The sequence below is a fragment of the Brachycentrus maculatus genome, unplaced genomic scaffold, assembly GCF_059751285.1.
Source record: "Brachycentrus maculatus isolate JH-2025_06_01 unplaced genomic scaffold, ASM5975128v1 h1tg000258l, whole genome shotgun sequence".
Classification (NCBI taxonomy): domain Eukaryota; kingdom Metazoa; phylum Arthropoda; class Insecta; order Trichoptera; family Brachycentridae; genus Brachycentrus; species Brachycentrus maculatus.
In genome coordinates, this window is record NW_028281009.1 from 1,586,725 (window position 1) to 1,600,000 (window position 13,276).

The 13,276-nt window shown below is 28.8% G+C and overlaps 1 protein-coding gene across 2 annotated transcripts in view; it reads left to right on the top strand.

Moving 5' to 3' along the window:
• Nucleotides 1–6,329: 6,329 nt before the first annotated feature.
• Nucleotides 6,330–13,276, top strand: part of LOC148305988 (uncharacterized) — a 61,494-nt gene continuing 54,547 nt past the window's right edge. Inside the window, exon 1 of one of the 2 annotated variants that reach the window (XM_088265815.1) lies at nt 6,330–6,651. In XM_088265815.1, the coding sequence (XP_088121941.1) occupies nt 6,588–6,651 (64 nt within the window). In that variant the 5' untranslated portion in view covers nt 6,330–6,587. The remainder of the gene's footprint in view (nt 6,652–13,276) is intronic. The other variant, XM_088265816.1, reaches the window with a different exon arrangement.

The window sequence follows — 13,276 nt, forward strand, 5'->3', positions numbered from 1 at the left end:
TTTCGTACATCAATTTTAAGGATTCTTTAGTTTATGATTTTTAAATTTTTGGTTTTTTAAATTTTAGAATTAATTAAGTTTTAATTATTATTTAACAACACCAAAAAAATACATACAATAAGTATGTTATACATGTCCATTTTGTCTATTTTCGAAACAAAAAATGTTTCATATTATTTTTTGACATCTCATCAAAGATGAAGAAGAATATGGAAATCTGGGCATTTACGGGGCTGACGACCGTCATAGGCTGGTTTAAGTGATCACTTTACACACGTGTAAAATTCACCAATTCTACCCATTATTGACAACCACACTACTCAAATTCTTGGAAGTTCTATTTATATGAACCAATTTTGAAACATTGTTCTTGAATCACTACTAGAACTTCACTAGAGACTTCTATTAGTGAGATGAAAAGAAGCTTTTTTATTTGAGAAGAAACTCTTTTATTAGTATGTGAGGTCCGAATCCTGGATTATAATCACACATATGAGAAACGCCAGAAAATATTATTTTCATTTTTATCATTTAAGCTAATTTAACCAGATTATTTATTAACAACATTTGGACACACTCAAAATGCTGTAAAAAATCTTTATTTTATGAAAGTACTTAATTTAGGATTATCAAATATTCATCTTGGGACATGTAACTTTGAGCTTAAAATATTATCGTTTGAAAATTCTTGTTTGATCGATGTGCGAATATTTCAAATATTTTTCATTCGGGTGTCCCGTCTTTGAGCCTGTATCGGACAAATATGTAAAACATACTGATATACGAACTTCCATAATCATAGTACAGGTTGATTCACAAACCGCACAGAGTAGGAGATAACATTTATCTATGACAATAAAAAATAACCACAATAAAAAATTATATTATTATTATTATTCACAGAATTATTCAGCATTTGATAGACGTCGTGGCATAGTTAAGTTTACTCTTCATTGCCAAATCGGCGTTACGGGTTCAATTCCGGCAATTGCAAAACAAAAACCGATTTATTTGTACTCTGGTTAAAGTAAATTAAAAAAAAAACCTTTCTTTCCCATTCTCCCTCTTCTACCTGCAGACGAGCCTCTAAAATAGAAGCCTTGCGGGTTAATTCTTTAAAATAAAGTAAATACTTCACTATTTAATACGCTTCGAGCTTGACACTATCCCGCCAAACTATCGTGACTACCAGTTATGTAATAATAGTTTTATTTTAGTCGCTCCAAAGCGTGCTACATATTTTCTGGATCATGCGTATATTTATTTTAAGCAGATTCACTGAAACAAATCTTTGACTAACTGGCGATTACGATGTTTTGACGAAAAAGGGTCGAAAATGTTGAGACTCTGAAATAATATTTTACGGAAATGGAAATCTATAAATTATCCAAATTTTCTTTACCTACCCGGCGTTTACGATGTTTTGATGAAAAAGGGTGGAAAATGTTGCGGCTTTGAGATAATATGTATTCTGCGAAAACGGAGCTCTAAAAATTATACAAATTATTTTTATTATATGTGAATGTTAAGTGTGAAAATATGACTTATTTCCGGGCTTAATTTCTTTAGTTTATTTAAATAAAAATATATTTATATTTTTTGGAAGCACAGTTTGGGAGCCGATGTCCTAAGACTCTGCAATATTAAGTTAGGAGACAGGTATTCCATGAATAATGTATGGGATCTCGTATCGGCCATTGTTAGATTTTGCTCGGCGGAAAATTATTCGCATCTTAATCGGATTACGCAAAATAATAAATACGAGCGAGGGTAACATGTCCATGTAAATCTGAAAGAATTGTGGCTCGACAATAATTCTGAAATGTAGAATTCCATCCGCAAACCCTTTTACCGCTCCGTTTTAGTTACGACACAAAGGACGCGAAGCTTTAAGTAACAACATGGGAAAAGGATACTGGTTTTTAAAAATCCGGGATTACCCCTGTGAATAGAATAATGAAATCAGTTGTGGTGAAATCCTTTACAGGGCTGTTAGAAGATAAATACTGATTTTAAAAGCGATGGATGAATTACGAATTTGAAATAAAATACGATATTTTAGAGTCCTACCTCCGATTACCGCATTTGTTAACATATGATTTCGATTGCTAGTGCCGGCCTTTTGCTCATTGGTGACTTTCCTCCTATGCGGGAGGTTTTTTGAGGAGACCCTTGAAAGATCAAAGTAAAACTCTTTCATCATCCAATAACTTTTTTGGGAATAAAGTGATTTTTTCAGCTTTAAAAAATATATTTAGGATTTTCAAAACCCAAATCCATTTCTTCTTTAATTTTCAAGGTTTTTAAGACACACTAAATTATCGTCGGCGCGGAAAGTAGAGTTAGCGCTATTATATTTTCTGATTTTCAGCAATTTTCAGGATCTTTGAATATCTTGATGACGAAGGGATTCATTATTAGAATTTATGTTTTATTGGACGCCGAGACAATAAATAAATATTTCTGGGTTGATGATCCTAAATGATCCTGTGGTTAATATAAACATTTCGGACAAAATATGATACAATACAAAAAAAAATATTTCAGGAAAATGTTAATGTCTTGTTGGAAAATGGTTCTCATTGATTAATTTTTTAAAAATAAGATTTTCATTTTTAGGTTCTAAGATTTTTTATATTATAGGAATATAAAACATGTTTATTATTTTACGTTTTTATTAGAAGCCTTACGATCCCAATTAGACGCGAGATTATCTTGCATGAGTGTACAAAACGATTATCTTATTAGAAATTATCAGAAATATGATGTAGGGTACATTAAAGAAACCATTAAAGTTCAAATAAGAAATGACTAAAAACATATCATTATTTTCTCTTTTTTCTTGCCGTCGGATGTCAAATATTTTCCGATAATTTCGGGGAAAGGTAAAATAATAATAGGGTAGGTATGGGAACGTTAATTTACCGTTACTTTTATAGAATATGATATTTCTGAATTAACTGGATTAACTAAATTTTGTTTGATAACAGTTATACATAACTATGAATTACGTTTCTTAGGTAAGAGTTTTTTTTTACGATAAACAAATTAAATGTGCACATTTATAAAAATAAAAATGTAAATATAATTTATATTTGAAGCACTAACTTTGTGATTTTCCATTTTATAATTAAAATGTAACTTTGTTTAAAAATCACTTTAAATATTTTATTATAACTTAATTATAATGTCTACCAGTTTCGAAGCTAACAGCTTCTTTATTAATGCCCGGTAGACATTATAATTAAGTTATAATAAAATATTTATGACGATTTTAAAACAAAGTTACATTATAATTATAAAAATTTAATGTTCAATTATTCAAAATCTTAAATGTTAAATGAAGGGTAAAAACATTTTTAAAACAACGTTTTTTATTGAAAAAATAAGTTTTTCCCCGAAACAATGTATTTGCTATATTCTTCTTCTTCTAACCCTTATCCAAACCCAATAGGGCGCTGCATCGTATTGACGCAGTGTTTATCTTGATCGTTACTGACATGAAGGCAAGGCGATCACTCCTGCGCTTCAGGATCCAGGGTAATATTAAATAAATATTAGAGTATAAAATCACTAACAATTATTTTCACCCCCTTGGGAATCGAACTCAGGACCCCCAGAATGGTTGCCGAGCGTGTTGACCATTACACTACGGAGGCGGGATATAATGTATTAATAACTGTAATTTTTAATACGTGATAAATATGTGTACTTTACTTTTCAAATGTAGTTTTTCTAAGAGCCATTTTTTCCATTAACAAAAAATATAAAATGGACGATATGTATTTTGATGTGTAAGTCTTTGTATTGTCAAATCCCATTACTATTAAGAATATTAATTATTATTTCACAGAATTAGTTCCAATCAATCAGAATTTCAGTGATATCTCAGTAATTCTTACAAATACCTCCAGTATGTGAGTCACTCCGTTCTATGGTGGACAATTCTGTGAGACCATTTGTCTTCACATCTCTTCTTGTTAAGTGATAATTTGAACTAACTTCTATTTACATGTGACTCGTAGTAGCCACACGTCTTCATAGTGTCCCGGATATGATCAATATAATTCATATTTCTAGTATCATTACTTGTCCCAACTTCAACACAGCTGGCCCACGAGCCAACGGGTCACACAATGCAATGCAAGAGAAAGATTCACTACGTACTCTGTATCTGTATTATTTTACACACTTCACCCGTACTAAAAATTTGTATTTTCTTCACATTAACATAGTAAAGCATCCGTTACATAACTCGGAAAAAAGTAAATACTAGTATTTTAAGATTAAAATAAGCTATCTTCATTTTTTTTAAAAACATAAGACACACACATAACTTTCTTTCTTAGACTTTGTATTTCAGACACGACTCTAAAAAGAGATGACGAATATATGAGATATGATTTACCGCATTTTCTCCGCCTCTACATTGTATTGGTTAGTGCATTTGGCCACCTTGCTGGAGGTCCCGGGTTCGATTTCCAAAGGGTCAAAAATAATATAAGTGTTGTTTCACTCAAATATTTATTTTATATCACTCAAGATTGGTATGTGAAGCGCAAGAATGTTCACCTTGCCTTGATATTAGATCAATTTGATGTAGTGCTTTGTGTACTATTGGGTGCGGATAAGGATCAGTATTAGTGGCTAAATATATTTTTGAAATCACGATTTTTTTATTTAAATCGTTTTTCGCACTTAATGGTGTATAGGGCATTACATGAGGTTGACGCAGTGTTAACTTAATCGTAAATAACCAGTCTTACGCGTAATATAAAAATAATGAAATTAACGCCTTCTGATTTTTTTCGTTAATTAATCCGGCTGCCACATTATGGCAATATCTATTTTGAAATTTGACGGTCATTGTAAATATCAATAATTATAATACTATGCGTAACACGGTATATTATAATAATTAGTAATTAATATACTATCGCAGTATTTTATAATTATGTTTCGATGCAGTCAATATCATTGTTAAATATCGTATGAGAAACGAAACTTATAGGATTTTTAGCTTTTTAGAACGAAATTTTTAGATTTGTACCCTTAAGATATTAACGGACGAGGAAGTAGTAAGGACAGTTACTTATTTTTTTATTTATTGAAAATATGGACAGGCTTTATGTGGGGAGGCTTTATGTTTATAATTGTTAAAATGATAATTATTTAATTTAAAATAATTTTTATTTTAATGGAATTCAAATGTAAAAGTAAAAATAATAAAGTTCAGTAAGTTAAATATTTATACTTTTAACCATTTTTGTAATTTTTACGTTTTTAGATTTGAATGTGTGATTGTTATGCATTACATGGCTTGCATTTTTTTTAACCAAATATAAGTTTAAAAAAAAAGTTTTATCTTATATACATATTACGAAAAGAAAACTGTTTTAACACATAAGTATGTATTTTTATCCATCTGTTTTTTCTTTCAAAAACATAAAAAAAGATTTTATTACTTTTATTAAATATGTTACTATAGTAAAACCATTTTAAAACGTAAGTTTGTATATTTCTTCATCTGTTTTATATAAAGTAATTAAAATAACATGTTTATCTTTTTTAATTAGTGTCAAAAAGCATTAATTTATAATTAAAGTGTAATTTTGTTTTAAAATCACTATGAATATTTTATTATAACTAAATTATAATGTTTACCGGTTTTAAAGCTAACCGCTTTTTTATCAAGACTGATTATATACAAAACTGATTGATACTACTATTAATACTAATATTAATCAGTTTTCATAAAGAAGCGGTTATCTTCAAAACTAGTAGACATCATAATTAAGTTATGATAAAATATTTATAGTGATTTAAAAAAAAAGTTTTTCCGCCTCCGTAGTGTAATGGTCAGCACACGGCTACCATTCTGGAGGTCCCGGTTCGATTCCCAGAGGGGGTCAAATAAATATAAGTGATTTTTTCACTGTAATATTAATTCAATATTACCCTGGACTGGTACCTGAAGCGGAGGACTGATCACCTTTCCTTCATTTGTAAACGATCAAGATAACACTGCGTTTATATGAATCAGTGCCCTATGCACCACTGGGTTGCGGATAAGGGTTTTATTATTTTTATTATTAAAAAAAAGATACATTTTAATTATAAAATGGAAAATCACGAAGTTATGCTTCAAATATAAATTATTAAGCTTTAATTTATGTCTTTAAAAAAGGAAAAATCGAGTTAGTGTGAAGGCGCAACAAGAAAACGCCCAAACCTGTTGATTTTTCTTCATACGCTCTCTCCGCTATATTAGTTGCGGAGCAGGTTGCGTCATTAATTCAGAAGTGTCTGAAAGTTGTTCCCGAAAAGCGTCGTGACGCCAGTCTGCGTCCGAACGCCGTCGGCAGCCGACGTCGCCGGAAGAAACCTCCCCAGCTGGAGTTATATTACGATCTCGAACTTGACACAGTAATCGAGAAGTCCGCTCTGGCGATGCGGGTCGGTCTCGGTTTGTGTTCTTTTTGTTTTTGAATTAATTTCTTGTTTTTTGTGGTGATCTGTGGTGACAGTTTTACGGGGTTTTCGGCGGTTTTTGTTAATGTAGGACTTTGGAACTGCGGTCAGAAACTATGCCGACTATGGGCTGGAATCAAATTGTTTTGTTTATATGTACGGTGGCGACTGTTATGACAGGTAAGGATTTTTTTTCAATATGTTTTTTTTTCAAATTCTAGAATAATTGATACACATTTTTCATACATAACAAAAAAATGCAAACATATTTTTTTTAGCACAGAGATAAAATCATCGAAAAACTATTCCTTCCTTCTAACCCTTATCACCCTGTGGTGCATAGGGCACTACAATGTATTGACGCAATGTTATCTTGACCATTACTTGTGTGAAGTCTGCTTTCTTGGTGTAATGGTTAAAGTATTTAGTAACCGTGCTGGAGGTCCCGGGTTCGATTCCCCGACGGGGGTGAAAATAAATATTAGTAATTTTATTCTCTTATATTTTTGAGTGATCTAGTGATCTAACGAAAATAATATTTTAATCTTCATTCCCACGAAATGATTCATAAATTACTATGTAGTATCGTTGCAGTGTTATCTTTATTTTTAATCACAATGAAGGCAAGCTTCAGATATCAGGGTAATATCAAATGAATATTCAATTTAATCCCTCCTTCAATCCGGCATCAAACTGGGAACATCCAGTATAGCAACTAAATGTTTTAGCCATTAGACTATGGAGATGAATAACAGAAACTATGAAAATATTAACATAAAAAGGGAAAATTTAGTATTAAATAAATGATATTTATTATACTCAAAATAATATAATCAAAAAGTTTCTAAGAAAAAACTATAAATAAGAAACAATGTGTTCAAAGTAAAAGATGAAAAGCATGAAATCAGCAAAAGATAAACAATGTGAATTAATTAGACATATAATACGTAACTGAAAAATAACAACTATGCATAAAACATAATGTAATAAACATTAATTTTAACTGTGACTTTTTAAAAACACATATTATTTGGTAATTGATTTGCCATTAACCGTGTCTACTAATGGTTACTAATTGATTTAATGGTTACTCATTCATTATTTATGATTCAGTAAAACGTTATTAGTATTTTTGTTTCAATACCCATTTGTAGTTTCAGGAGAGTATTTTCCACCGATAAGTAACTTAAGTCACCAGAAAAAACTAACTAACCAACTAAAAATCACACAGGGTAGGCAGAGAAAATAATAGAACGCCACACCAATCCGTCTTTTCCTCATTCATGCATCTCCTTTTAAATATCGGCTGATAATTCCGACTCTAGACTTCACCATTTTCTAGTATTTGAAATACTTGATCATGCTTAGTTTTCTTGATCTTCCTCTGCTTTCTGTCTCATCAATTTGTTTTACCATTATCTTTACTCATTTAATTCACTTATAAAAAGCAGTACAAAATTAATTAGCGATGCTAAAAAATCATTAAAAAAACAAATATTTATACACTTTTCATTACGAAAAAATCACATTTCAAAATGCTGTCTGTATTAGGGACAAAACATAACCATTTTGTCTATTTTTACTTGGTTACTAGATATTGATTCATTGCAATATGTCGAAAGTTTTATGAATAATTATATGAATGTTAGCATTTGTTTTTACAGAAATGTCGAATATTTCGAATGATTGTTATTGAGTTGAGAGTCTATCTAAAATAAACATAACACGTGTTGTTATTAGCGTAAGACGTATGGAATTGTTTTTTGATAATTCCTTTTATTATTGCCTCGCGTCAGATATTGCTTGGGATAATATACAGAGGTATGGAGAATCCGTTGGGTAGGAACTTCTAATAATAAACGTTACCAAATGTTCGAGCATTTCACAGAGGAAGAGTCCCCGCTCTCTTCTGGCTTTAATCCAATGGGATAATATTCATACATCCCACGGTATTTATTCATCGCTTTGATAGAAGCAAGCGGAGAATGAAATGGATCGGAAAAATGCGATACGAATAACACCACGTGAGGAGATTAAGAGCAGGAAAAACGTTTTATGACAAATTATATATTTGGTGGAAGACCAGAACGAGGACGGCCGAAAAAGACTTGGCACTAAAGAACCAGATCAATCAGAACCTAAAATCTTGTGGTGTCAAAAGTCTGCGCAATCGGAGAATATGTTTGACTAGATGTATGGATGTGAAGGAAGCCAGAAGTGTGTGTCAGGCCAGAAGAGTGTGGCGTTCTATCTTTCTTTCTGCCTACCCCTGTGGAAAAACGGTGTGATGGCAGTAGTATCAAATTATTTATGTACAATATAGAAAAGTTTCGTAAGCAAAAATACATGTTAATTTTTGACCACATTATTTTTTCCCAATATTTTGAGTGTGTCCAAATACATGTTCACAAATTTGGTTTACCCCGTTTAGGAGTTTTTAAAAATATTTTTGACATCTCAACGCAGATATGAAGAATATGGAAGTCAAGGAATTTACAGGTATAATGATTTGTCATAGGCTGGAAGTCATGTGCCGGGATGGGGATATACTTTGAAAATACGTTTCTCAGTAAGGTCAACAATAATACATATTTTTTAAATCTTAATTATTTTATATAAACGAAACGTAAAGCAAATTATATTTATTTTAATTCAAGTTTTACTTGGTGAATACCACTATTTCACACATGTATTGTGACACGTGTTTCGATGCATTCCGCATCATTTTTAACACCATACACGTCTACCTATAGATTTTAAGAAATAGTCGTGTTAACCAAGTAAAGCTTATGAAAAATGTATATATATATTTATCACAAAGTGGCTGCCGAATCAATTAATGAAATAATCATTTCATTAATTCATTTTAATCTGATATTCATCTGCTTCATCTCTGATCTTCATCTACCAGATCTCTCCAACTTTTTTCGCCGTGATTTGTTTTTTTTGTTTGTTTGTTTATTATTGTGATTTTAATTACATAATTAAAAAAAAATATTGTAAAATATATGCATATGGCTGACTTAGTATTGCACTCATAACTTCGTAACGTTGAAATAAAAAAAATTATATATGTATACAATATTAATTATTATTTAAGCAATTTTAATTAATTTATGTATTAATTTTTTAATCAAACACAGATTTTTTGAGTGATACAATTCTAAGTGACAGTTTTAACATGTGCAGCAGTAATATAACATAAGGACCGTCAGTCCATTTAATCTTCACATTCGTTTGAAAATGCCATAACTATGCGGAAAAATTATCAAAATATTAATTTTTAATGTGTTTTTGTTAATAAAATACAACTAAGTAGACTCTGTGATTGATTTAAAAATATAAATATTTACATAAATTAAAATGGAGTTCTACAAATTAAACGCCAAATCAATAAATATTTTTTTAAATTAAGATCGAGATTACACTGCATTTTTCTGATGCAGTGCCTTATGTATAATTGGATTGGGATGAGGGGATGTAGGAAGGAACTTCGTTTTATTGTAAGACACAATATGAACACTAGACGAAGTGTATATAGGATTTCTACTTGTTGATCATATCGGAAGTCTCGGAAGTTGAGCAAACTTAAGATTTAAACAGAACATTTCCTTTTATCAGCTTACCATGGAATAATTTTGCATTTTGAGGGGCTTCATTAAAAGTTTAAGGATTTTATTTTTATTTTTGACCATTCATTAAAATTCCAAAATTTGAAGTAAAGTGAGATGCAAGCTTCTACGATCCATGTGGCAAGCAAATTAAATAACATACAATGTATATACCACGTGCAAGGGTGAGAAAAGCATTATCGATAAAATTAAGGTTGAGATGGTTTGGACATGTGGAACGAATGAGTGAGGAAAGAACGGTAAAACAAATTAATGATGCAAAAGTAGTTGGGAATAGGAGCACAGGAAGACATAAAATTAACATTCTTAAAAAATAATGGGGCGTGAGCAGACATGTGATCTCTCTGCTGGTCTCCGATGGAATGGATTCTGCATTTGCAAATATCCCCTTAATATATCAGTTTCATAATAATCCTAACACAGAAATACCTAGTGGCAATCCTTGGGAGACAAATACAGAGTATATTTAGTTGCCAAAAATTATTACCCGGTTTCCACACTTATGACTTTGAATATACGCCCAACTCGAAGTTTATCCACTAGTAATACTACTATGTATGACGATAACTATAATAGAGTTTTTATAAACACAAGGACTATTACATAATACCATATCTTTGTGTTCGAGTAATGTAGGATTTTTATTTATTTATTTATTCAACATGCTGTTATGAATTCTTCCATAAAAAGGTAGTAGTAACATAACATATAGTATATATATATATATATATATATATATATATATATATATATATATATATATATATATATATATATATATATATATATATATATATATATATATATATAATATATATATATATATATATATATATATATATATATATATATATATATATATATATATATATATATATATATGTATATATATATTTTTATATATATATATATATATATATATATATATATATATATATATATATATATATATATATATATACATATATTTATATATATATATATGTATATATATATATATATATATATATATATATATATATATATATATATATAAATATATATATATATATATATATATATATATATATATATAATATATATATATATATATATATATATATATATATGTATATATATATATATATGTGTATATATATACATATGCCAAAAGCATTGATCTAAGTAGGTCATTTTCCAAGAAAAATAACGTGGTTTTGGGATATAAATAGGTAGGTACTGAGCTGAGCTAAAATGTGATCATCGGTTATAACACTGTAACATGTTACATTAAAATAAATTCGACGCGTGAGTTCGTATTATTACAGTCTATACACTCAATATAAAGATGATTGAAGTATGTCTGGCGAAGATGAAACGAAATAAATATTCCGAAAGTGGAAGATGGAAGATATATCAATTCGATATCTTATTAAATACATTTCTGTTCACATCACATAATATATCGGGTCGGGATAGAATTTCGTAGAATGAATAATATCCGATGGAAGCTAAATAAAAGATATAAAGCATTGAACTTTTATTTATTTATGGTTTTCAAAATGGATCCAACAAACCCCGAATATCAAAATTCACATTTGGGATTGGGATCACATGTTTTGATCTACGTAGAGATAATTTTCTAATAACGGGTGATAGATTGTGTTTAATCTCACTATACCATGAAATTATCTGTTATTCTCATTATAACATAATTTTATATATATATATATATATATATATATATATATATATATATATATATATATATATATATATATATATATATATATATTTATATATATATATATATATATATATATATATATATATATATATATATATATATATATATATATATATATATATATATATATATATATATATATATATATATATATATATATATATATATATATATATATATATATATATATATATATATATATAAATAAAGAAATAAATGTAATGATTAAATAATGAAATTGAATATCAAATGTTAAATCAAACACCGATTTTTAGAGTCTACTAAGTAGTATTTTATTGTTAAAAAACACATAAAAAATAGATTTTGTGACAATTGTTTCGCCTAGTTATGGCCATTAACTATTGTTATCTCCCGTAAATTATTACTGCACATGTTGAAACTATTACTTAAGTACCTAGAATTGCATAGCTATATAAGGACCTTCAGTCTTTCAAATCTTCACATTCGTTTGAAAATGTCATAACTATTCGAAACAACTGTCTCAAAATTGATATTGATTGTGTTTTTTTAACAATAAATTACTGCTTAGTAGACTCAAGAAATCTGTGTTTGATTGAAAACATAAATTAAAAAGGAGTTCTACAAATTAAACGAGAAATCAATATGTACTTTAAATAGTTTTTATATTATCTTAAAATAGCATGTTTAATAGGAATATGTCATGTATAAAATAAATATTCGTATTTAAGACTTTGGTGTTACAGGATACTGAGAATGTATTCTGTAGTTGTGTCAAAAATAGAATAATCACAAGGCATGATAAGCCGAAAACAAGCTTTCAACATACTGTTTTGTATAATGATGTTCAATTTTAACGCCGTTTCAGAGACGGTTTTAAAACGCATGTGTTCTTTTGGAATGTTGTTTATGGAATGTAGTTCATATATATTACTTTATTTCAGCATTAGTAAGTCATATTTTGATATTGGTTAATTTGGTTCCCAATTGTTCTATTAAATGACATAAAATAAGTTCTTGAATGAATTATGAAAACATTTTTATAAATTGTTTTAAAAATAAGACCAAATTTGAATGATTTCTTAAGTTAAAATTAAACATTTATTTTAAATTTTACTTGGTAAATTCCAATATTTTTTGTTTAAATCTATTGTGATACATGTTTTGATGTAAATCGCATTATATAGTTTTTGAAAATGATGGGATTCATTGAACACGTGTCACAATAAATTTTGAAAAGAAGTGATATTTATCATGTGAAAATTAAATAAAAAATTATAAATCACATTTTGTTAAAAATTATAAAACTATAATATAAATACATTAAAAATGTGTATAATCCATGACATAAACAATACAATATTTTTTGACATCTCATCAAAGATGAAAAAGAATATGGAAGTCTGGGCATTTACGGGGCTTACGACCGTCATAGGCTGGTTTAAGTGATCACTTTACACAGTGTAAC